We start from the raw sequence: 26743 nt of genomic DNA on the forward strand, positions 1-26743 counted from the left end.
CTAGAGTCAATGAATCAGGCATGATGGGAAAGTCAGCGAGTCCCTGGCTGGCAGGACACACACACACACATGCACACACACACACACGCAGACTTGTGTGCACTCAGGGAAGATTTAAGATCCCTGGGAGGAGACGGCCATGAGCTGTGGCTCCCCCCCAAGCCCTCAGCCATGTGTGCCTGGCAGTGAGGGGCAGGAAATGAGGGACAGCTGGACATTCCCACCCCCTGAGCCCGCCTGACCTCTGGCAGCCTTCCCGCCCGTATCTGATTCCCCAGGGGCTGCCCAAGGGTAACTAAACAGTTTTCCACTTCAATCCAGAGAAAAACAAAAGAAAAATTATTCTGAAACCTAGGGTGTCCTGGAGAGAATTCAGGACAAAATATAAAAATCCTTGGAAAATCAGGGTACGGTCAACACTTCCACTCATGCTGAGAACAATGAGATGGTGAACTGTAAATATTCCTGCCTCCCAAATATTCCAGAAAGGGGGGGCCTGCAAACCGGCCTACTGGAACCCAGAGGCTGAACTTAGGCCTACTTTCCCCAACTTCTAGCAATAGCAAACCATCACTCTGTCTTTTTAAAGATTTTATTTATTTTTTGACAGAGAAAGAGACAGCAAGAGAGGGAGCACAAGCAAGGGAAGTGGGAGAAGGAGAAGCAGGCTTCCCGCAGAGCAGGGAGCCCGATGTGGGGCTCGATTCCAGGATCCTGGGATCATGACCTGAGACAAAGGCAGATGCTTAACCAACTGAGCCACCCAGGTACTCCCACTCTGTCTTTTTAAATGTCTAAGTGCACACACACACAGCTGGGTGAGTGTCTATTCCTATGTGGGAATAACATTTGTCAGCAGAGAGAAAATATCCTCCACACATAAAACAGACCGAGAGTTCATATTCCTGATAGGATCCCAAACACACAAACTGCTATGAATTAGTAAGAAAAAAAACAAGCAACTCAAAATATAAGAATAGGCAATTGACAAAAGAAGAAATACAAATGGGCAATAAAACACATGAAAAGATGCCCAACTTCACAAGTAGTCAAGAAAACACAGTTTAGGGGTGCCTGGCTGGCCCAGTCAGTAGAGCATGCACTCTTGATCTCTGGGTTGTAAGTTTGAGCCCCACGTTGGGTGTAGAGATTACTTAAAAATAAAATCTTAAAGGGGCACCTGGGTGGCTCAGTGGGTTAAGCGTCTGCCTTCGGCTCAGGTCATGATCCCAGGGTCCTGGGATCGAGTCCCACATCAGGCTCCCTGCTCAGCGGGGAGCCTGCTTCTCCCTCTCCTCCCTGCTCGTACTCTCTCGCGCTCCCTCTCAAATAAAAAAATTAAATCATTAATTAATTACTTAATTTAAGGGAGCTGATCAATCCACACTAACCTCGGAAAGGGTCCATGATGGTATAGACTATGTACAGCGCGATTCCAGTTTTGCTTAAATGCACGCACACACATTTAGTAAGCAGATGCTGGCACAGGCTGAGGAAAAGTTGAGAAAGATACGCACCAAATTGTCAACAATGGATACACTGGAGGGAAAGGAAGCAGCAGATGGGGAAAGGGTGGGAAAACCTGCACTTCCCCCGTTATAACTTTTTAAGAATGGAGGTTACTTTTGCTTGTTAAAAAACACAATTTGTATATTCTTATGGCCTTTTTTTTTTAGTTTTTTTAAATAAAAGAATGTGTGTGCGCATAGACTCCGGTATGGTCATGTGCCCACGTGGGGCGTGTGGTGCTATGCTCACAGTTGGTGTGGTTTGTGTATGTGAGTCTCCATGGATCCACCAGGCCCTACGTACTAAACACCTTCAATGTGCCAAGCACCAAGTAGGCGTCTGACACCCACACATTATCTCACACAAGCTTCATGACAACCATGCAACGTAGGTCCTGTTATGGCCATTATCCAGATGGGGCAACGGGTTCAGAGAAATCCAGGTCGCAGCATCAGGATGAGGCTCACTTCTGAGAGGGGGATCCCTGAAAACAGCCTTTGACCCTCATTCCCGTGCCACCACCCCTGCCCTACTGGCTCTGTAGACAGCTGGAGAACTGAGGCCACCCGCTCCCGCTGGGATGGAACCCCTGGACCACACCAACACGCCCCCTGTGCGGCCCACGGACACCATCCGGCCAGGCCCCTCCCCTAGGCACCTCTGCCAGGGCCTGTGCATTCCTGCGCAGGGCTCCCCTTGTTCAGGACGAAGACTCTGGCTCAGCTCCTTCCGAGAAAACCCCACATTCCCCAATACATTAAGCCTGTTGTCCCAGGAGGCACCAGGATACCCCCACCCCCACCCTGAGGGCACCGAGGCCTACTCCCAGCTCAGAGGCAGCCCTACAAGCGATCGTCACCGAAGTCAAGAAGACCACCATCCCCAAAATATCTCCTCAAAGCCTATCATGGTGTCTGCCGCTCACCATTCACATTCCCTTGGTGGTCTAAATAGAGTCCGGCATCGACAGCATGGTCCCCCAGGCTCCTAGAAGGGCAAAACATTAAGCCATAGGCTGCCATCAACACTTCAGTATGAATTAGTCCCTTTTCAAACCATCGCTGGCTGAGAGCGGGCTGTGCTGGGAAAGGCTGAGTCAGTGGGAAATGAAGCAAGTGGCGCCGCAGGAGAGCAGCCCAGGAGAGATCTGGAAAGAGGATGTGCCAAAAGGAACGGCCATTCACGGAGCGGCCTCTCCATGGCAGTTCCCTGAGATGCACTTGTGCAACTGATGCAACGCCCCCCTGAGGAGAAAGAAACAGAGGCTCAGGGAGCCCCGCTGAGACTAGGCCCCGGTGCCCCCCGAAGTCCACACTCATTCCACAGGGCCAAGTTGTCAAGCCCTGTGCGCCAGCTGCAAGAGGGAGGAGGATGAGACACGTGGGTGGCTCAGTGGGATGAGCGTTCGGCTCGGGTCGTGATCTCCAGTCATGATCTCGGGGTTGTGGGATCGACCCCCCCCATCCATCTGCTTGAGATTCTCTCCCTCAACCCCTTCCCCCACTAGCATGGGCTCTCTCTCTTTAAAATAAATAAGTAAATTGGGGCACCTGGGTGGCCGGTTGGTTAAGCGACTGCCTTCGGCTCAGGTCATGATCCTGGAGTCCCGGGATCAAGTCTCGCATCGGGCTCCCTGCTCAGCGGGGAGTCTGCTTCTCCCTCTGACCCTCCCCCCTCTCATGCTCTCTCTCTCTCATTCTCTCTCTCAAATAAATAAATAAAATCTTTAAAAAAATAAAATAAGTAAAATAAAATAAAATAAATAAGTAAATAAAACTTAAAAAAAAAAAAAAAACAGGAAGAAGAAGGAGCAGGCATTCAGAGAGCTTCCCAAACTCCCTCCTGGGCCCCCAGCTAGTTGTAGGGACCATGACGGATGACCCATATCACAGGAAAGCAAGGGCAGGCAAGGCGCTGGGTGGGGGTGAGGGACTCCTTAATGTTGCACCTTATAGAGTCACCAGGTCACTAAGAGGTTCCGAGTATTCCAAAGAAATCACTACTACAAACATGAACTACTGTGAACAGGCTTTTTTAAAGCAACATGCCTCCTGACCAATTCCTGGTGTAAAGTTCGGGGTCCTTCTATACTGCTTGTTTAAAGAGAGATGGGGGGACGCCTGGGTGTCTCAGTCGGTTAAGCATCTGCCTTCAGCTCGGGTCATGATCCCAGGGTCCTGGGATCAAGTCCCAAATCGAGCTCCTTTCTCAGCAGGGAGCCTGCTTCTCCCTCTGTCTGCCGCTCCCCCTGCTTGTGCTCTCTCTCTCTCTGTCTCTGACAAATAAATAAAATAATTAATTAATTAATTAATTAATTAATTAAAGGGAGATGGGGTGCACGGTCACTCTTAGAGAGATCAAATACAGAATCCCCTATTAGGTTTATATTTCAGATAAACAATGAATAATTTTTTATTATAAGCATGTCCCATGCAATATTTGGGACAAACTTAACTGGGTGTCCCGAATGTTTCTTTGTTGAATCTGGCCACCCTACCCCAGGCCTGGCCTGGAGCAAGGGAGGAACATTTTGACCCTGGTGTTTTTTGGACAGGTAGATTTTTTGACCCGATGGAGACTTTTGCTTCCATGTGTATGTTTACCAAATATTTAAATAAAAAATACACCTACATTAATTAATTTCCATGGAAAAGGCATTCTCCGGAAAATTAAATTAAATTAAATTAACCACATTTGATTTGTTGACATATTTTCTATACAGTGCAATTAACTATTTCTTTTTTCCTCATTTGTATTTGACTGAAATTACTGTCATTGGTAACAACTATTTTCTGTTTAAATTTCCCAACACAGATTTGCCTCAAAGATTTTTTTTTCTCCCTGTTTTTGGTTCCTATCAGCACTAACAAATATAGCTCCTTTCGATTTTGAGTTTTCTCTTATGGAATTATTTCTATTAAGTCCAATTTTCCCTAGGTCAGTGTTTACAAATACCAACAAGATTCCTCATTCCCTTTTTCATTTCCTGCACGATTCTACCATGTGCGGTTTTAGCCATGATTATTTCATGGTGGTCATGTCCATGAGGAATCACACATGTGCACTATTACAAGAGTGACAGTTTATATTTATTTCCTAGCTAATCCATGAAAAAAACTGAGAGCACTTCCTTGCAGTGGGTGTGTTCGACCTTGGATGCACACTGGCCTCCCCCAGTGATGTCCGCACCCCACTCCAGAGTGTCTTGTTTAATCAATTTGCTGTGCAGCCCAGACACTGATCTCTTTTAAAGCTCCCACATCAGGGGGCGCCTGGGTGGTTCAGGCTCTTGGTTTCAGTTCAGGTCATGATCTCAGGGTCCTGGGAGGGAGCCCTTCATCGGGCTCCCTGCTCATCAAAGAGTCCGCTTGAGGATTCTCTCCCTTTCCCTCTGGCCCCCCCTGGCCCTCCCTGCTCACACTCTTTCTCTCTCTCTCTGTCTCTAAAATAAATAAATAAATCTTTAAATAAAAGTGGGGGGCGCCTGGGTGGCTCAGTCAGTTAAGCATCTGACTTCAGCTCAGGTCATGATCTCAGGGTCCTGGGATTGAGCCCTGTGTTGGGCTTCCTGCTCAGTGGAGAGTCTGCTTCTTTCTCTCCCTCTGCCCCTACACCCCACTCATGCTCTCTCCCTCTCTCTCAAGTAAATAAATAAAATCTTTAAAAAAGAGAGAGAGAAAACAGCTCCCACGTCATTCTAATATGCAGCCAGGGTTGGAACACTCTTGTAAAAATCTAGAGCTATGCTTTCCAACAGAGGAGCCACTAGGCATGTTAGCTATTTAAATTTAAATTGACTCTGAGCAGCCCAGAGTAAACAGGGAGCTGTTCTGTGCGGCCTGAGACAGGCGTCAGGACCTCCCGCTGGGCTTTCCACAGTGTCTCCTACCCACAGGAGTGGAGTTTCCTTTTCTGTGCATTTCAGACCTGGTTTTATCCACACAAAGTTGGCCCAGCTCTGCAGTTGGCTCTGGGGTCCCTGGGGCTCAGGGTGGGTGGGTGCTAAGCAGCCAGGAGGCAGTGCCCAGCCCCTGCTCCCCTCCTCCAGCATGGAGGGCTCCCCAAGCTCGCTTTCTGGGCCAGCAGACCAGTCTGGTATACTGAGGCCACTCCAAATTGCCAATGATCATCAGGGGAAACAGAGCAGCGTCAAATGCCACAGAGGCCTTGGGGACAGAGAGGAGAGTGGGGGTGGAGAAGAGCTGGAGGGGACAAAGGGAGAGAGGAGGGAGGAGAAGCGAAGTGCGAGACTTATGAGACAGAGGTGCTGAGGGAGGGGCTGTGAGGAATGAGGGAGCTCTGGGGGACCTCTAGAAACAGATGGAGGTAGAGCGAGGAGGTTAGGTGGAGGGAGAGGAGGCAAGACAGAGGGGGACCAAGAATTAACAGCAGTGGAGGCTCTGGTCCACCTCAGTTGGGAGAAGCCCAAGGAGGACGCTTTGTGAGCTCACAGCACACAGGCCCAGGAGGCCCAGAAATGACGGAGGTCCTCACTGAAATCCTGAGGTCAGATGACAACAGCCACTGTCACGCCTGTCATTTCCTTCCTGGCTTCCTGACCGGACAGTGACAATGTGAAGGCAGAAAGTAGGTGTTCTTCCCATTCTTTTTTTTTAAGATTTATTTATTTATTTGGGGGGGGAGGGACAGAGGGAGAGGGAGAGAGTCTTTTTTGTTGTTGTTGTTTTTAATTTATTTGACAGACAGAGAGAGACACAGCAAGAGAGGGAACACAAACAGGGGGAGTGGGAGAGGGAGAAGCAGGCTTCCTGCCAAGCAGGGAGTCTGATGCGGGGCTCGATCCCAGGACCCCGGGATCATGACCTGAGTGGAAGGCAGACGCTTAACTGACTGAGCCACCCAGGCACCCCACTAGAACTGCAAAATTAAGAAATGTTTGGAAAACTCAAAACCTACATGCAAGTAGTTATAAGAAAGAAGTTTCTAGTAAATTGGGAAGTTTTGAGAATTAGCAACTCTGGAAATTGAAGTTTGGGGAACTGATTTCCAGCACTGACCCTGCAGTGAACTTGTGTTCAGGGAGATGGCTTCCCCCCAGGAGCTAGAGGACACCCTCAGGGGCCAACGAGAAGGCCCCAAGGTGCAGGGCAGCCCAGCCCCCATGTGTGGCACTGGCCTGGTGTCACTCTGAGGACGAGCCTGGCCCTTGAATTGATCAAAAATATCTCCCCAGCACCTGCTCTCAAGTCTCCTTCATGATTTTAGAAATCTCCCCACAGGGCCTGTAAAATGCTGAATACGATCATGAAAATGAAACCCATGTGCCTTGCAGCAACCAGACTGTCCCACCTTTGCCTCCCTAAGCCCTCTCAAGTCCAGCATCATAAGGGAACAGAACTCTCCAGAAGGGTCCAGCACCCCCTGGGGCCTTCCAGGAGCCTCTGAGAGGCACAGGGACTCAGTGATTATGAGCGTGCTACAGACCTGCCTTCAAGGATAACTCTGCCATCATCAGCCTCTGAAAAAAGCACCCCATCTCTCAGAGCCCAAAATGATGACAACTGTAACAGCAGTACCCAGCTGATTAAAAAAGATCTTGTATTATAAAGACTCAGCACAGCGCCAGACACTCGGCTAAGCCCTTGGTCAACATCAGCTGTTGTGGTTTTGCTATTATTATCCTCAGCCTGTTATCAGAGAACCCCTCCCAATCTGGTCCCACGGCTCCCTCCTCACTGGGCTACATGTGTGAGTCCCACCCGTAAGGCCTTAGCCCGGCTCCACACCACACCCGAATGCTGGAATGCCCTTCCTTCCTCACCCTCCAAAGCCCTGGAGTCAGTCTGGGTGGCCCTCCTCCAGGAAGCCTTCCAGGACTGTCCAGTGCCCATCGTTTCTCCCTCCCTCACCTGCAGCTCCACCATTCATGCTTATTAGAGGCTGCCTTTTTTCCACAAAATGTCTGTGTTGGGGTAGATTAGTGTGAAGGGATTCCAGCCCCTGCCCCCTGTGCAGGTGGGGCGGAGGTCCCAATGAAAGTGCCCCCACCCTCCCCACACACAACCTGCCCTGCACCCGTGACCAGCAGAGTCACCAAGAGACCATGGCAGTTGGATTTTTCTTCCAAGCTTTTTAGGATCTCAAACTTTCCAGGTGTTCCACAGCCTGAGACCCTCGTTGGCCTTCCCTAGGCCTTTGACTCCTCCCTTCTTCCCTCTCTCTCCTCTCCCATTCCAGGGTAACACAGCCAGGCCTGCTGGTCCTCAGACACTGGCTGACCCAGTTCCCAGACAAAGGCACCCCTGTGAGCAGATCACAAAACAGCAAGCCCATGCCTCAGTAAATGGCACCAAGAGCGGGAACCCACCCCCAGCGGCACCTAACACAGCCCTACCCTGCCATGCCCAGCAGGGAGGCTGAACCCTGCCCCCACGTTCAAGGCCCCGGGGCCCCACAGGCTCTCCCAGACCACCTGACCCCACAACGAGCAGGGCCATCAATCTGCAAGCTTGGTTGGTCCTGCCCACCACCCCACACACTACATACATACACATACAAGGCCCGCAGCTCAATGACAGGAGAAAGGACCCACTGCCTGCCTATAAAGAGCCTGCTTTTGCCCCTGCCTGGAAACCCTCTGCACTTCGTACATGAAACAAGAGAAAGGCCTGCCACAGGGACGTGGGCAGTCACTGCAACCCTTGACCACCTTCCCACTGCTAAACCACGAATCTCGCCTCAAGTCCCTCCTCTCCCGTGAAGCCTTCCCCAAGAGCTCCCTGCTGATTGCAGCTTCATTTTGCCAGCCCGCTGCCAGAGCGTGCCACTGCCCTCACCAGCCTGGACCGGGCGGGGAGAGGTGGCCGCGCCCAGGCTCCCCTGGGCTGGAGCCTTTTCCTCCCTGCTCCCCGGGGCACAGTCTGTCCACGCAAATGCGTGCATACCTGATCCGAGCCCACCTCCCTTCCCTGCAGCCTGGACAGCTGTCAGATTTACCCGTGGCTGAGTTCCTGAAGCTGCTCCCCAACATCTACCACTAGGCCAGGCCCACGAGAGGCACGTCTCCGATAAACGCTGAGTTGAGACACCAGCTCTCCAGGGCCCAGATGCTGGAGTCTATGTCCACCACGACCCTCCCTATACCTTCAGGCCTCAGAGGCCCCCTTGTCCACCTCACCTGTTCCTCCCCATTGTCTCATGGTCTTTGACCACCACATGGAGCTCGGAGCTCTGGTCCAAGGGGATGCCCTTGAGGTCCCACTCAAAGCCCTGGAAGAAAAAGAAAACACATCTTAACTGGTGGCCCCCTAGGAGAAGAAACTGTGTCTGGGTCACCTTGGTCTACCCCAGGGCACTGAACAGCTATCCACGAACAATGCTGGTGGGTGGATGGATGAACGAGTGAGTGAATGAATGAATGAATGAATGAATACATGACTAGCAGGGTTCCAGAGCCTCAGAAGAGACAGCAAAAGCCAAAGGCAGCAGAAGAAAGAAGGAGGTCAGGCTCCCATGGCCCCCTCCCCCCAACTCAATTCCACCAATCACTGGGAAGCCAGGCCAGGAGCACAGCTGGGCAAAATGCATGGTGATCCCACAGGGTCCTCAGGGACTGAGATCAATGTGCTCATGCAGAAGCCAGGCCCATGGTGGGCAGCGTGAATCAGTGCCACACTAGGTATGCCTACCCAGAGGCCCTGGCACTCTCCTCAGAGCAAAGGTAACCCTGTGCATCCCAACCGTATCCGCACAAGGCATCCTGAGCTTCCACGGACCACCAGGGGGCCCATATGCGGGGAGCCGGCTGAGGATCTGGTTAATCAGGGAGGACTGAGCGGAGGAGGTGGGCTTTGGGCAGGCAGAACCCTGGGTAAGGGAGTCCGGGCAGGCCAGAGAGCCCCTAAACGACCTGGCTGGTAGTTCTACCTGGCTGAGGAGAGCTGAGAAGAGAACAATAGACATCTCACTCCTCCCCGAGCCACACCCACATCAGAAGAGATGCTTCCGTTTACCGGGCAGGCCAGGCCACCAACCCAGCTCCCAGGCTCCTAGCACCAGGCGGACTCAGCTGACACCCTGGACCAGCAGCCCCTCCGCCTCCTTGACAACGCCACTGAGAAAGCCACCTCCTGCTGACCTGTCACTGCAGAGACAGCGGCAGCAGAGCGAAAAGGAGGGAGAAAGGAAAGCTTGCCTACCTCATTCCACACGGGGTTCACGCTGTTCTTGATGACTTTGGTTCTCTTCTTCACTCCTGCGAGAGACACAAAGGGAGAGTGGAGAGACGTTTGTCACCCTGCACCTCCCACCGACTGAGGGTCGGCTTCTGAGAGCTGAGAGCCTCGCCAAAGCCCCTTGCCGGCCAGAGGACACCTCGCCAAACCAAGGGATTCCTGAGACTCCCACCGGGCGGCAAGGAGGGGCAGATGCCAGTCATGCGACTTCCCTCTCTCAGCTCTGCGACTGAGAAAGAGCAGCCCCGCCACAAGCATGTTTTTAAAGGAAAATCCCCAGCCTGTCTCTTCTTAATGACTTTGTTACTGTTATGATAATATGTTATTATACAACATAACAATAACAAATTCGGTTGTTAAGAAGTTAGGACTTTCTAAATAAAGTTGTTTAACTGTAAATTTTCTGACTCTAAGAATGAATGATCTTCTTGGAAAATGTTTTTCTTTTTAAAAACATCTACCTGCACCTTTCCTATGATTCCATTTCTCTGACACAGCCAGAAGAGGCAAATCCAGAGACAGGAAATAGATTGGTAGTTTCCAGCGGCTGGGGGGAAGATGGGAATGGCGAGCGATGCTTCATGGAGGTTTCTTTTTGAGATGATGAAGTGTTCTGGAATTAGAATGATGATGATGGCACATCCTGGTGAGTATACTAAAAACCATTAAAATTGTGTGCTTTTAAATGGTTAAAATGGGGCGCCTGGGTGGCTCAGTTGGTTAAGCGACTGCCTTCGGCTCAGGTCGTGATCCTGGAGTCCCGGGATCGAGTCCCACGTCGGGCTCCCTGCTCAGTGGGGAGTCTGCCTCTCTCTCTGACCCTCCCCCCTCTCATGCTCTCTATCTCATTCTCTCTCTCAAATAAATAAATAAAATCTTTAAAAAATAAAAAAATAAAAAATAAATGGTTGAAATGATGAATTTTAGGGTATGTGAATTTTACCTCAATTAAAAAACAGCCCCCCCCCCACACACACACACGCTTGCCTTGAAGGGGTCTGTCTGAAGCAGGCTGTCCCAAGCTCGCAATGGCTGGGCCAATGGAAGGCAGAATGGTTTGGGGTAGACAACAAGAACTGACAGAGTCATGGCTGAGGTGGGACCCCCCGTGCCCCAGACAACAGCCAACCAGAGCACCTCTTCTGGTGCCTTGGGCAATGGAGGAGTGGATGCGAGGCACAGAAAAGCCTAACCATGTCCCACCCTTCCGCTAAGCATCAGAACAGAAATGATTCAGTGTCCAGTGGATGATTAAAAGTGGTCAGTCAGACACAGAACTTACATTTGGCTTGGATCCTAAAGATCACCCGGTTCCACCCCACCTGTGCAAGACTCTCTAGTGAGAAGCCTCTGGTCTCACCTGGACCGCTCAACTTTTACAGAGTCTGGACCATGAAAGCCCCGCAAGCCCCTGGAAACATCTCCCAGGAGCCCCAAGTCCTCCTCCAAAGCTGAGCACTGCCAGGGACCTCCTGTGGGCTCAGCCCCCCTCTGGCCAGTTTCAGAGCAGGAAGAAAAGAAAAGCAGAGTGGGGTTAAGGATGCAAGCAGGACTTGGGGGAAGATTTGGAGGAGAAAAACAGGAGAGAAAGAGAAAGCAAAGGAAAATTGTGGAGAAAGAGACATCTGAGGGAGAGAGGCAGATCAGGGCTTGGTAGACGCCAAAGCAATTATGTTGAAACTGGTTGCCCAGCCCCCGGGGGCGGGGGGCGGGGGGGGGAATCCTTTCAGAGATTTGGATAAAACTTCCCCCACGTGGGGCAGGGTGAACTCCCACCCCCTCTCATGGCCGGCTGCAAATCACTGGTGTAGGAAAAGAATGTGGGCTTTAGAATGACACAGATCACCACAAAACACTTATTTTCAACAAAGCCTCAGGGCAGAGATTCTCAAACTTTTTGTTCACAGGACATAACTCTTCAAATTTACGAAGGAGCCCAAAGAGCCTTTATTTAGATGGCTTGTATCTAATGACCTTTACCAGATTGGAAATAACAACCGAGGCATTTAAAATTATTTATTTAGGGGCGTCTGGCTGGCTCAGTGGGCAGAGCCTGGGACTCTTGATCTCAGGGTCATGAGTTTAAGCCCCACATTGGGTGTGGAGCTTACTTAAAATAAGTAAATTTTTTTTAAAGTTAAAAATATTTATTTAGTAATTAATCTGAAATTAACAGTGAAAACCCCATCCGTGTTAACATAAGTGACATATTTTTCTGAAAAGTAACTATAACTTCCAAAACAAAGGAAAGAGAAAAGTGCCACTGTTTATATTTTGCAAGTCTCTTTCATGCCTAGCTGGATTATCACATCTACTTCTACATTCAGTCTATTGAGATGTCTTGTTCTGGGTGACTTCTAGGAAGAAAAATCCAATGAGATACATATCTGGAAAGAGAGGCATATTCTAATAAATTTGCAGGTAACTGTGGATATTCTTCTTTGACACCACCAAAAAACTCAACAAGTAGTATTTCCTGAAAGCAGGTGGATGAACGTTTTGTACTCTGTTACATTCAAGTCCATGGCTCTGTCTTGAACTTTGAATGAATATCTTACCCATGCATAATTCTTGTTACTGGGAAAGTTTTCACTAATTGAGTTATGTAGACCTTCCAAAGGTTGACACATTTGATTGCATAATGCGAAAAAATCACATCCATTAATATTACCATCAATCTTATCAGCAAAGTCATTAAATACGGAAAAGCTGAAAGATACAACTTTCTACAATTCCAATTCGGTTTGAAAGCTCAAATTTTATAATTGGCAACAAATAATAAATGTCTGCTTGAGGTGGAACGCTGAGCGTTCTTTCATTTCCAAGAAAATGTCAGTCAAATGCCCAAGTTTGAACAGGCTCAGTTTGTCAGTCATTCTTTCAAGTAAAAACAATATTCCATGAAAAAAAAAAAATTGGCTGGTTCAGCTTGCAACTCAAGCAGCCATACATGTGCTTCTTCTTGCAACCATCAGCATTTTTCGGTGTGGAGCAGACGTGCTCTATGCAAACTTCTGTCCCAACACTCAAAATATCACAAACACATGTACTTGAGGATCAAGATTAATAAAATTAGAGTGTCTGGGTGGCTCAGTGAGTTAGGCATCTGCCTTTGGCTCAGGTCATGATCCCAAGGTCCTGGGATTGAGTCCTGCATCAGGCTCCCTGCTCAGTGGGGAGCCTGCTTCTTCCTCGGCTCCTGCCCCCTGCTTGTGTGTGCTCTCTCTCTCTCAAGTAAATAAATAAAATCTTTTTTTGAAAAAAGATTAATAAAATTAATCATTGTACTGCTTTATCAAGGACATTCCTCAACTAAACTGGCTGGTTTTTTTAAACTGCAAATACATGAGTGTGAAGAATACGATGCCAAGTACAACTTGGCACCAAGGCCTTCACTAGTATTAAGATACCAGCAGTTTTACCTTCCATCACTGTTGTACCATCAGTGCAAATGTTGACACAATGAAAAGGCACATAGCATCTTGAGGTTATTTTGAAAATCGTTATAACCTTGCTGACCTGCTCAAAGAGTCTTGGGGATCCCCCCCAGGAGTCCCTGTAACACACTTGAAAAAACTCTCGAGAAATTCATTGCACATCTCAGCCTCTGGTTCCTCATCTATAAGGTCCTAACAATACCTCTCCATGGGGTTTTGTGAAAATTAAACAAGATAGTCTGACTCATTAAATATGAGTTCATTTCACTTCCCCTCCCCCCCTGCACCACTCAGATGCATCTAGTGAACTCCTACTGATTCTTCAATACCCGGCTCAATTGTCTCCACTCTGATAAGCCTCCCCTGACTCTCCCAGACAGAGGTGGTTGACCACATATCGGAACACAGGATAACTATGTGCTTCTGTGTCTTTCTCCACAACTGGACTATGGTCTTCAGAGGGCAGACACCATGCCTTACTCATATCAGTAACCCTAGTATATAGCAAGGTGCCCAGTAATGGAAGGCTCAATGAATGGGTCTTTCCTTTCCCAAGTTGGCTACAAGTTCACCAGGGGATAGAACCACTCTTCTCAAGGAATGCCATCACACTGCATTAACAGTAGGGGAGTGTGTCGGTGGACAGAGGGGATGAGAGGAGTCACAACGAGAAGGAGGTGTTCTGGGAGGGGCAAAAGTCATCTTCTCAAAGTTGGCCATGATGGTGTGTCTCCAGCAGTGGAGACAGACACAGTGTTGGAGTCATTCAAATAACGGCCCCTGCCATGTGACCTACGGCATATTATCTCTCTAGGCCTTAGCTCTCTTGGTGGTAAATGGATAATGAGAAAATTCTTATGTCATAGGGTTTTGAGGAGATAGGAGATTCAGTCTAAGTGTCGACTTCCCCCCCCCAGTCAACTCCCCATGACCTACAAGAGTAACATGGAAAATCCCATCTGCAGCTGCTCTTGAGTTGACCCCTGGGAAGCTTCCTGGTGCTCCTGGAGGGTATGAATTGAACAGGGTGTGCCAAGCCCTGTGTAAAGTGTCTTTCAAGCATTTCCCACTTGCTGCCTTTCCAAAAAATGAGGCGAACAAAGGCCTTCAGTGAGATTTCACTAAGTCTGGTGAGAAGGACCGACTCTGAGACCCTCTGAGTGATATTAAGGGAGGAGTCACTGAGGGGCGCTACAGCCCCAAAGAGGTGCAAGAAAGAAGTGAAACATTAACCTGGCACATCACATGACCTACAGACGCCAAGGAAAGGGAAGGCATGCTGCTAACTAGGGAACAGTTAAGAAAACAGTTCCTTCCTTATCATGCGTTTAGACCTGTCCTGTCCTTGATCATTAATTTTGGCCTTGAGAGATGTGGCTTGATGTGTATAATTTAACAGACTCAATAGTTGAAGATACAGGAGAGCCCACAGGTCGTGCTGGGGTTGGGGACAGTGGGCCACGTCCTCTGCCCAGATTGCTCTGAAGAATTGGGGGCCAGCAGGCCTCCATGAGAATCATGCTGTAGCCCCCAGGGTGTTCCTCCAGACTGAATGACTCAGGGAAGAAGAATGAACCTACCATGCAAGGACTCTTCTCTCCCCCGTAGAAATTCTTCACTTGTTTCCCCAGGCTGACCTACCCTGACTCTACCCCAGACCAGAGTCTCTCATTGCTGGATGGTGATGTTTTTCAAACTGCTCATTGGGACCCATTAGGAGGCCATGACATCAACTGAGTGAGATGACCAATATGTCTTTTTAAAGACAGAATAAAGAAGAAAGTATCGGAGTACATCTTTCACTGCAAAATTACTATTAGTTGAAACTTTAGGTTATATTTTCATATACATATTCATATGTGCACTATGTCTTGATATAGAATATACTTCTTGTGGTGGATAACAATCCAAAAAGTTTGACAATCATGCCTTAAATGAAGGTTGTCAGAGAAGAACTGAAGAACAAAGAAATCACCATCTTGGCCCTTGAGTGTCGAGAGCCAGGGGTTGTGACAAGAATGATGGAGCACACCATCCTGGTCCTGGTCCCCCACCAGGCCAACTCTGATAAAGACCACGGCTGTGGGAAGGAGGCTGAGGAGGGGCCTCAGAGACAGGAGCAGAGCAAAGGTAAGAAGACAGCCCATCCTGCCCCATCCAGCACCTGGGGCCACCTGGCTAATCAGTGTCCCCTGAGGGGAGCCCCACATCTGCCGACACCCCAGCATCAGACAGAGCCATAGCCTCACGTGAGGAGCTCCATCCCCACCCTTCATCACCTGGTGGAGCTCACCTGTCAATGGCCAGAGTGCTGTCTCTCCAGGGTGCTGTCTGGGCCCCAGGCCTCACGCATACCTCCAGCCCCTTCTTGTGGGGAGAGGCTCTTTTCCGTGGCCCAGGATGCGGGTTAGCCCCAGGGCTGTGGACACCCACAGCACTTACAGTGTGGAAGGGAGCACCCTCAGCTCTGGAGAGCCACCTGGCAACCCCCCAGTAGCCGCACGTCCCCACAACACAATTATAAGGTCACAGGAAGCAGACAGAAGGCTTGTTTTCATGACACTTGATGACAGTGGAATCTTTGGGGCTGGTAGGATCATAGAGAAGACAAACTGTAAAGCAGGGGTTTTCACTGAGGGGTGCACTCAGTCTGTAATGTGGGCCCTTTTTATGCCTGTCCAAGGAGGGTTCAAAGAAAAGCTGAGGGATGCGGATTCATTTCCCAACACACCTCACAGACACCAAGGCCCACATGTCCATCAACAGACGAATGGATAAACAAAATGTGGGATATACAAACAATGAGACATGACTCAGCCTTAAAAAGGAACGAAATTCTGACACGTGCTACAACAAAAAAGAACCTTGTAAACATTATGTTAAACGAAATAAGGCAGACACAAAAGGACAATATTATATGATACCACTTACATGAGGTACCTAGAATAGTCAAATTCATAGAGACAGAAAGTAGAATCGAGGTTTCCAGGTGCTGAGGGGAGGAGGAATGGGCAGGTACTGTTTAATGGGCAAGGAGTTTCAGTTTGGGGATGGATGGTGGTGATGGTTGCACAACAATGTGAATGTGTTAATGTCACTGAACTGTACCTCTAAAAATGGTTTAAATGGTAAATGTTACATTATATATATTTTACCAGAATAAAAAAAAAAATTAATCACAAAAAAGTGAAACATCTCAACGCTAAGAGTCAGTTGCTGTCCCTAATACACAGGGAACATTGACTCCCATGTAGGGGAATGATGGAAACAAAGGTGTACAGATATTTGCTGATACCGGTCATGTGCTTGGCATTGTGTTGGGAACAGGATTAATTAAAGGGGTTGCAGTAAACCACAGCCATACTGTTGTCATGGCCAAATGGAGAAAGAAGTAGTAACTGCTTCCTGGAGCTGAAGATGCAGGGAAGATGGCCTGGTATAGTAGCCTTCAAAGATGGCCCCATGAACCAGCGTCCTAGCATTCACGTCCTTGTATGGGGCCCCTCCACACTGATCTGAGCTGGCCCTGTGGCTCAAAGTAGGACCTGCAGTTTCTGCTTTCATGCCTTTGGGAGCCCTGAGTGGCCACGTAAGAAGTCCAGCTACTCTACGGGAGGGATCACACTAGAGGCTTTGTGAAGGGGGAAGGTCCCAAGGCTCCACAGAGAGAAAGAGAAGCCCAAGAGTTCCAGCACCCCAGCTGAAGGGTGGTAGGAGTAAAGACAGTGACAGTCACAAGCTCTCATAAAAGTTCAGGAGGGTCTCAGAGATATTTGTACACCCATGTGCATAGCAGCATGACTCATAGTAGTTAAAATGTGTAGGCAGCCCAAATGTCCACTGACAGATAAATGGGCAAGCAAAATGTGGGATACACATACAACGGAATACGATTCAGCCTTAAAAGGGAAGGGAATTCTGACAAGGCTACATCATGGATGAGCCTCGAGGACATTACACTAAGTGAAAGTGGCCAGTTACCAGAGACATGGGGAGTTATTTAACGGGTAGAGATTTCAGCTGGGGACGATGAAAGAGTTCTGGGGACGGATGGTGGTGATGGTTACACGATACTATGAATGTACTCAATACCACCGAAGTTACACTTAAAGATGACTAAGATGGCAAATTTCGTGTTATGTGTATTTTACCACGTTTTTGTTACAAGTCCAGGTGTGAGATGGTGAGGACACAGGCTGGGGGTCTAGGGCACGCCGACCAGCGCCTGGGTGGGGAAGAGGGAAGGGAGGAGAGAGCAGAACATGTCTCAGGTTCTGACAGGGATGCGGGCATGGCTGGTGGTGCCATTCACTTCGAGACGGAGCAGAGAGAAGGAGAGGAGATGGGGTGTTCCAGACTCCCAGAGAGAGAGAAAGGCTGTTTCTGCCCAAGAGTCAGGAGATAAGACCTACTGTAAGAAGTGTGCGGCACCTTAAGATCCTGCAGGCCTGGGACACCTGGGTGGCTCAGTCGTTAAGGGTCTGCCTTCGGCTCAGGTCATGATCCCAGGGTCCTGGGATCAAGCCCCGCATCGGGCTCCCTGCTCGGCAGGGAGTCGGCTTCTCCTCTCCCACTCCCCCTGCTTGTTCCCTCTCTCGCTGTGTCTCTCTCTGTCAAATAAATAAATAAAATCTTTAAAAAAAAAAAAAAAAGATCCTGCAGGCAGCCTTGATTACTCCACAAATATGTGCTGAGGGATTGCTCTGTTTGGGGCATTCTGTTGACACTTCATTAGAATAGCCATCGGACAAAGAACATGATAAAAAATCGAAGTATCAGCACAAAACCAAAAGGCAATGGCAACAGAAAGGAGAAAAATGGCCATGGTTTCTGCTAAAGGAAGGTCTGCTGTAATTCTCGGCACAGACACCCTCCAACAAAAAGGAGCGGGAGACTCTGATACTTGCCCACCATCTGCACCCTGACTCAAGTCTGCACACCTCAAGAACTGGGCAGCTGTATCTCCCCGGCCATCCCCAGCAGAGTCCTGCTCTTCTCACTTCAAGAACCTCACCCTCCTGTTCTTCTCACCCTCACCCTAATATCCATCTTTCTAAATCCTAACTGAAACCACCCTTTCCAGGAAACAGCTAGCCAGGAAGGGGTGGTGGTGGATGGATAGACCAGATGTGATGGAATGTACTCTGAGAAGGGTAGTCTTTTTATTTTTTTTTAAATAAGATTTTATTTATTTATTTGACAGACAGAGAGACAGCGAGAGAGGGAACACAAGCAGGGGAGTGGGAGAGGGAGAAGCAGGCTCCCCGCCGAGCCAGGAACCTGATGTGGGGCTCGATCCCAGGACGCTGGGATCATGACCTGAGCCGAAGGCAGACACTTAACGACTGAGCCACCCAGGCGCCCCGAGAGGGGTAGTCTTTGAACTCAAAAGGCCAATTAGAACTGGGGAAGAGATTTGAAATATCTATGACCAAATGTTAACATCCTTAATATATAAAGAGCACCTTACAACTAATTAATAAAAAGACAACCCCCCCAAAAAAACTGCACAAATTCAAAAGCAATTCAGTAAGAAATAAATGCAAGTAGGTAATCTGAAATATCACAAATATCACATTTGAAATATCACAAATACTACTTGAACCTAAGATATGGTTAAAGAAGACTGTTAAAGTATGATCATGTTTTATGTTAGCAGGATTATAGGAAAATAAACCTTCATACTCCGCAAATGAGAGGGTAAAGCTGGTACAGATTTTCAGGAAAGCAATTCGGGAAATGCAGCAAATCCTTACACACATCTTTAACCTGTGACACGGCAATGCCTCTTTCAGTATTTACCCAGAGAAAATCGTTAAATATGCAGACAAAGACCTCATCACCAGGATATTTCCTACGGTGAGAGTATCACCTGAGCACTGGCCATAAATATAAAAAAATTGATATAATCTAAATATACATTAGTAGGGGATTGGTCCACTGAATTTGGGTGCAGCCATATATTAAAATACTATGCAGTCATTTTAAAAGGTGTGTAAAAGAATATTCACCAATATAGAAAGATGCCCCTGGTTTATTGTTGAGTGAAAATGTAAATATTCAAACATTTGAAAAAAGGTATCTGGGATGGGATTATCTCTACGGAGGAAGGCAAGGAGTCCGGGACTTCTGGTGGAAGGGTGAGACTGGTCAGGTTCCATTCCTTGTCCTGGGTAACATACATGGACAGCCCCCTCTTCATTTACTCATTAGAGCTGGTGTCTCAACCCTGGCACTGTGAACATTTGAGGCTGGATAATTCTTTGTTGTGGGTGTTGCGGGGCAGTCCTGTTCGCTGTTGATGTTTAGCAGCATCTCTGGCCCCTACCCACTAGATGCCCATAACAGACCCCCATCCCCACCCCACCCAGTGGCAACACCCCAAAATGTCTGAGAGTCAGTGCACTAAAGCATACATTTAGATAGGGGGTCCTTTACTTGGGTGTTAAATTTCACAACTAAAATTGTTTTTTTGAAAAAGAGGGAAAAAGAGAAAAAAAGAATCTTGGAGGAAATATATCAAACCACTAAGTTAATTCGAAGTACCAGGATTTGGGGCCATTCTTTACTCTTTGGGTCATACCTTTCTGTAATAGACCCTTTTTCACAATGAGTACATATTATGTTCACAAAAAGAAAGTAGAATGTTATTTTCAATGCTTTAAAGTCACTTTCAATGTTTAAAAAGCCAGATTCAGAGGGTACAGGGCCCTGCAGCCCACCTTCCCTCTACAGATGAGTCACATCTGCCCCTCAGGAGTGTTTCCACCTTCCAAGGGTTCTGTAAGATCCCTCAGGCTCCTGCCTGGAGCCTAGAGATCCCCCAGGAGACAGAAGGGAGGGGAGGAGGGCTAAGGGGGAGGGGTCAGCTGGGGGTGGGGGGAAGACCCCGACAGGTTGAGGGAAGGGAAGGAGCAGTAATGAGTCCATTTTCTCACTGGTGAGTCTGGGTGAAGCAGGGTAGAAATTCACCAAGCCAGCTCACAGGAGATCGCACCCTCAAGGAAATAAGATGTCTGAGCTCTAAGGGAAGGAGGATCTGGTTTTACTCTTGGATGTATCCCCAGCACCTCAAACAGCATTCAGCACATAGTAGGTGCTCAATAAATATTTGTTCAGTGAACTAAATGCATGAATGGAGGGACATAAATAATCACATTAGCTGGTGGAAAACGGGCAGGGCAGAAGAGAGGTACAGATGGTTAAATGCTATAGGAAATGAAGCTGCTCGTTCACATAGATAATCAGTCAAAACTATCTGCCACAGGGCACCTGGGTGGCTCAGATGGTTAAGCGTCTGCCTTCAGCTCAGGTCATGATCCCAGGGTCCTGGGATCGAGTCCCGCATCGGGCTCAGTGCTCCTTGGGAGCCTGCTTCTCCCTCTGCCTCTCTCTCTCTCTCTCATGAATAAATAAATTTAAAAATCTTAAAAAAAAAAAAAAAAACTATCTGCCACAGCCCAGGTACTCATAGGAGTTCTAGTTAACTAGTTATTTAATTAATACAAGAACAGAGGAATGATAAGTATTCATTAATAGCCCCCACCCCGACCACTTGAGAGAGGGAATCCAGAAAGTGCCCTCAGAGTCCAGCCTCCCAGAGCTCATAGTCTATTTCGGGAGGTGGGTCCTGAAATTACATCCGCGTCTGGAATGCCCTGGGACCAACTGCAGGGAAAGTGAGGCCGGCCGGGCACATGCATTTCGGGCTGCAGGTGGGAGCCAAGCACACGGCGCAGGCTGGTTTCTCTGCAAGCAGGCCACAGCCCCTCCGTGCCAGGAGGGGATGGGGCTCAAGACTTCTCGCCCCTGACTGCACATCTGAAACGATGGAGAATTTTTAGAAACCCCTCCAGCGATTCAAGGTTGGCCATGGTCTTTTTTAAAGCTCTCCCCATGATTCTGATGTGCAGCCAGGGCTGAGGACCCCAGCTGAAATGATCTGTAAGTTCTGGGTCTGATTCTAATGGCCTCTCTCCCTAACCATCAGCTCAGCCCCAGACTGCAGCATGAACAGCCTCTAGGGTGGGAGTGGAGGAAGGAATGGCATTAATTTCACATTTCACCAACTCTCACGTCAATTTCTCTCAAGGTATGGTTCCAAAATGTTCTGCATGGAGTAGATGTTAAGTGCTGAGTCTCAGGTCACTTGGACCTGCTGGATCAGAAGCCGGGAATCTGTCTTGCAAGCACACTCTCCAGAGGATGCTCAGGCACAGGAACATATGAGGACTCTCACCCCAGACTGCATGAGGCTTCTAGGTACCTCTGAAAGATGGCCAGAGCCTGGGCCAGAAAGAAACGCAAACACTGCAGAGCACAGAGCTCATGCTGCTCCCGGGGAGTCAGGCGCCCTGAGCGGGGATCTGAGCGCTGAGCACAGGCTGGCTGTGATGAGTGCTCCAGCAGGCCGAGCGACGTGCTGTACATAGAGAGAGAAGAGACTAAGGAATGCCAGGGGAAGCCTGAGTGCCTTCTCGGAGAAGGTGGCATTGCAGCCCAGACTTGAAAAACAACAGACTTTGAATGGTTGGAGATGTTACATTCTATTATGTTTCAGTTTTGCTAGGAGCTTATCAATTACCAATAAATAATAAAGGGTGGGGAATACAGACACTGGGCGGACAGCAGCTACATGGGGTACCTGGGCCAAGGCAACAGCTAAGAGGGGCCTCAACAGATTTGGCCACCTTCCAGACTCAAGGGCATTGCCCATTCCAAGCACTTCCTGCCGTGACCACTGACCTGGACACATATAACTTGCCCAGGTTTCCATTTCCTTAATCTGCAGAATGGAGAGATTGGGAGCTACCGCAAGACTGTTCCAGAACCAGGGCGAGAGAGCTGTGAACAGATCCCAAAGCATCCAAGAGACCTAGGCTGCTGTAAGCCCCTGGTCTCAAGATCCTTACAGAACTTCTTTTCCCGCCAAGGGTGGACCCGCAGTTTCTATAAGGGAATGAATGGCTTAGGCAGATGAGCTAGCGACCTTGTCATGAAGTGGCATTTCATAATAGGCACCCAGGACTGTCACCAGTTAATGAAAATAGCAATGTTTTCTAAAATGTTTTGACTCACACTTTTCAAAAGAGAGATAAAATGTAAATTGTCCCGTTACAAAGAATAAAAGCAAGTAGTTCTCATTTTGCCAAATTGTGTCTACTATCTATGATCATTATTATCCTGGGGAGCTTGGGTACCAGATGGAGATCATGGGTCAGAGCTAAAGAGCCCCCTGGTGCCCTCCCTGTTTTCAAATCTCATGAAAACACCAGCCACTTTTCCCTCTACTTTTGACCATCTTTTGTGATGCACGTATTTTTTAATTCCACAAAACCACAGGATATGCCTCCTGGTAAGAGAGAAACCCCTTCTCCTCTCCTTATGTATCTTTCTTTGCAGCACTGGGCTCCTGACTCACAGCCATTGTTCCTTCTCTTAATTTTAACATATCCTTCCTCTTCCCTTTGCCCCTCCTGAGACACCTCCCCCCGTGGGAATGTCTGCCTCAAAGAGGGTGGGTTAGAGGTGCACGGTGAGAAGGGGAGTTTCGAGTCCTTTGTTGCTGCAGAGAGAGAGAGAGAGACCCTCTCTTGTCTAAGCACCTCATGTAGGTGCATAGGCTCTTCAAGACATGGCGGGCTCAATACGGTCAGTGTTCAATAAAGATGGGCGGATGAATGAGTGAATGAATGAAATCAAGACACAGTTTCAAAAACACACCATCTACACGCCCAGTTTCTAAGTGATCCTGATTCCTCCCTCTGTTGTGCACCCATCTTTCTTTTCCCACTCCTATCCCCACTGCCCGGTAAGGGCTCCAACTTGATTACCTCTCGGTATAGGTCTTAGAAAAGTAGTAACTGTTGGCAAACTATGGCCCTTTCCGTTTTCCAAAATTTCAGAGCACTGTGGTATTCATCATGCTCGGTTTCGTCCTCCTCGTGCTCCCAGCAGGGCTGAGATTTCTGTCGCCGCGCCGTGGGGCTAGGGTTAGTGCCGCAGCGGGGGCCGCAGACCCGGCCGTGCGCGCCAAGAGGCGGGTGGCGCGGGCGCCGCGGCCACGGGGCTCTCACCTCGGAAAGTCAGGCTGGCGACCGGGTCGCTGCGCCGGTCCTTCTTCACGCTGGGCAGGCTGCTGGCCCTCACCAGCAGGCAGCACAGCATGGTTCGGCCGCGCCGGGCGCGCAGGGGCGCGCGGGCAGGACGCGAGCGGCCGCGGGAGCAGAGGGCCCAGGAGCCAGCGAGCGAGCGCCCGCGCCCGAGGGGAGCTGTCGCGTTCGCTGCGCTTCCGCGGAGAAGTCCCCGCGCCTGGCCGCGGCCGCGGGGAGGACACCGGACACCCGCTGGGCGGACCCTCCCCCGCGCCGGCCCCCGCCCCGCCCCCGCCCTGCCCTGCCCTGCGGCTGGTGGGCAGGGCGGCGCCGGGGTCAGAAGCGCGCGGTGGGGGCGCCGGTCCCCCTCGGCGGCTCCCGGCCCCGGGCCGCGAACGGAAGCGCCGCTGACGCGGGGCGCACCGCTGGGCCAGGCCGCGGCGACTCGGCGCCCGCCGCCCCGCTCGCCCGAGCCCCGAGCGCACCGGTGCGGACCTGGCGGCGGCCGCGGCTCTGACCCCCGCGGCGCCCAGCCGGGTCCCGCACTCCCGGGGCGCTGCGACACTGGGGCGAAGGAGGAATGAGCGAAGGCGGGAGGAGGGGACATCCGGCCGCAGGAACGCGAGTGCCTGCGGCAAACGGCTAGTTGGAGCGAGCGCTGGAGGAGCGTGCGGAGCGGCGGGGCGACACGCGGCACCCTGAGCCCCAGTACCTGCCCTCGGTGCTCAGGCGGCAGTTCTGGAAAGACTCCCGGGCCCGAGCCCTCGCGAACCCGCCTCTCAACTTCCCCAAGCAGTCTGGGGTCGTTGTCGTTCGTTGTCGACAGAGACCGCGGAGGTCTCTGTCCAAAGGATACTGCGTTCCCTGGAGCACTCGGTCCCCTGTCACAGCCCCGACAGCACCCTCCAGGCCCCGCACACCCACAGGGGGAGGAATTGCGGTTAGCGTGAGCCTTGAGTGGAGACAGCCCGGAGCACGTTTTCCTTGTTCTGTCAGGCTCCTTTCCAGCTGATGGACTTCTGGACCACAGGAGCCCGGGCTTCTCCTCTCTATACCCCTACATTGCGGGCACCTAGCCCGGGACAGGGAGGGCCCTGTCCCTCCCCCACCTCCGCACTAGTCCTTAGCCTAAATTCAACGATTAGTCATCATTCTGCTTTGTAACCTTTCAACTCGCTGTCCCCTCCCTTATTTAGAGGATCCAGCATTTTCATGTGGCTAAACCATGACCTGGTGAAATCCTACTCTGCCTACTCCACCCTAATTACTAGAGGTGTTCCAGAATCACACCGCTAACCTGTCCCCGACACTTGATCTTCATGACCCGTGACTCAGGTGGACCCTTCCTGCTGCCCAGCAAGCAATCTTTCCACAGTCTCTTTAGAAACCACCGTTTCAGACGTTTCTCTCTCCAAACCTACAACACGCTATTGCCATCCTTACTCTGTTTGCTTCCTATTTAATGAGTAGAGAACTGCCCCAGGTTCCCAGCCTCCTAACCCCCATCAGCATCTGCGCCCAAAATCCTTTGCCTTCTCTCCCATTTTTATGAATGAAGCATCTGTACTCCTAAGACCAGCTGGCCATGTGGGCACTAGACCCTACCCTTCTCACTCCTTCAATGACAAGTCTGAGGCTGTCTTCTCCCCAGACTTAAAGGCTGTACCTTTTCTCGCTGGCTGGGGACCTCGTGCTCCTGACTCTCCCACTCTCTCTGGGTGACCCCACCTATCCTCACAATGAGGTAGACACTTGCTTCCTCTCCAACATTCGGACCTCCTTCCTACCTGCTCCAAGTAGATCCTGCTCTATCGGAGCCCATCTCCTTGCAATAGCTATTGCTAATGTCCTGAGTCTTCTCCAGGAGGGATGGGCTTATCCTCTGTGAATGGACAAGCCCAGCTCCCCCTCCTGATTCTTGAGAATAAGGAAGCATGTGGATCCAGTTGCTACGAGCTCTAGAATGGAGCAGATGCCAATGACAGCAGACCAGAGAGAAAAATGGGTCCCGGGTGACAGTGGAGCTGTATGCTGTATATGCTCAGAGCCCACCATGTCTCTGCATCACGTCTCTGGATCATGACGGGGCCTAGTACTCAATGGGGGTTCCTTCCCAAGGGGGCAAGTATTGGGAATGAAGATCACTTTAAGGCTGTTTATTATTAAAGTCTCCTTGAGGCAAGACTTCACTTACTAGCAGCCTCAATCTTGCAGCTGACAGCCCTGACTTTGGTAGCATCAGTGCACCCAGAGCATCCAGATGCCTCCCCTGAGGCATTTCCTCTACTGCCCTCTCCTGCCTGGGCCACTGCAGGGGCCTTCTAGCTGGTCACCGCTGCTCCATTATCGATCCTAAAACAAATACGATTAGGCTCAAAGGCCTCCCTTGTTCTTGGGATAGAGCCCAGACCCCTTACCTCCACCCTCTGGGAAAGGCCACTCCACCCCTCGCTCGGAGTCCCTGCGTCAGTGGCTTCTCAGTTTGGGGAACATGCTGAGCTCTCTTCCAACTTGGGAGCTCTGCTGTTCCCTCTGCGCACAAATGCCTTCCCCTCTCTCTTTCCAGGGCCACCCCCACTCATCCTTGGGCCTCAGCTTACAGATCACTTCCCTGGGGAAGGCGTCTCTGACATCCTGGTCTAGATTGGGTCTAGACTGGGTCCATCTGGCAAACAATCGGACAGCCGCACTTCTCCTTCTTGGCACTCACAGCGCTTGTAAGGAATCACTAGCTGTAATCACGTGTTTGAGGTCTAGCTAGATGGTGGAGTCAATGAGGGGAGAGACCAAGGCTGTTTCAGTCGGCCGGGTGCTCCCTGCGCACATTAAGCGCCAGCCTGGCGTAGCGGACCACGGACTTGGCTCCCCGGTGGCCCTTTGGTCCCATGATGAGGCTAAGCCGATGGTTCTCCAGGAGGGCAGTACTGCCCCCTGGGGGAATTTTGGATATGATGATTTGGGATATTTTTTTTGCTGTCACAGTGATTCCAGGCTGTGCCCCTTCCCCCCAGACCCCCCAGCCCTGCCACCACCTCTGACCCATCAGGGGCAGCACAGGAAATCTATAGGGAGCGTATCTAATATTTCCGGAGGAATATTCCAAGGGACGTGTACAAACATTTGGCTTGTGTCCAAGGAACAGGGGCTCCACACGTCTGCTCTGTAAACCAGAAAATTAGCAGCTGGTGGCCTGAGCCCGGGACACTTCCTGAGGCCTCTTTGCCATCCCCAACCTCCAGCCTCCCAGCCTGGCTGCCGTTCGCTTCTCCCTGATGAGATGGCTGACTGTTCCTTGGAGACGCCCTAGTGCAGCCAAGGCCTAAAGGGGGCTTCCTCCCAAGGGGACTTGTATCAGGAAAGCAGTTCTCATGGACAGTGTGCTGGGACCTCAACTTGTCCCCCTCCTTCTGTGTTCTCCCCTTCTCCCACGGAAATTTTGCATAGTTTTACCTGGACACATGGCCAGCCAAACAGAAAGGCTACATTTCCCAGCCTCCCTCACAGCTAG

At 50.2% G+C, this 26743-nt stretch overlaps 1 protein-coding gene across 23 annotated transcripts in view; it reads right to left on the reverse strand.

Annotated features, from left to right (window-relative positions):
- Nucleotides 1-26743, reverse strand: part of DYSF (dysferlin) — a 205016-nt gene that overhangs the window by 172817 nt on the left and 5456 nt on the right. For 11 of the 23 annotated variants that reach the window (XM_064572351.1, XM_064572347.1, XM_064572349.1 and 8 more), the window contains exons 1-3: nucleotides 23218-23449; nucleotides 9669-9724; nucleotides 8648-8739 (exon numbers count right to left, since the gene is read on the reverse strand). In XM_064572351.1, coding sequence (XP_064428421.1) covers nucleotides 8648-8739; nucleotides 9669-9724; nucleotides 23218-23308 — 239 coding nt within the window. In that variant the 5' untranslated portion in view covers nucleotides 23309-23449. Of the gene's footprint in view, nucleotides 1-8647; nucleotides 8740-9668; nucleotides 9725-22974; nucleotides 23142-23217; nucleotides 23452-26743 lie in introns of those variants that run through there. The other 12 variants (XM_064572348.1, XM_064572350.1, XM_064572344.1 and 9 more) reach the window with 4 other exon arrangements.

The sequence above is a fragment of the Mirounga angustirostris genome, unplaced genomic scaffold, assembly GCF_029215605.1.
Source record: "Mirounga angustirostris isolate CCGP_5_RB_7025 unplaced genomic scaffold, mMirAng1.0.hap1 SCAF_10, whole genome shotgun sequence".
Lineage (NCBI taxonomy): Eukaryota > Metazoa > Chordata > Mammalia > Carnivora > Phocidae > Mirounga > Mirounga angustirostris.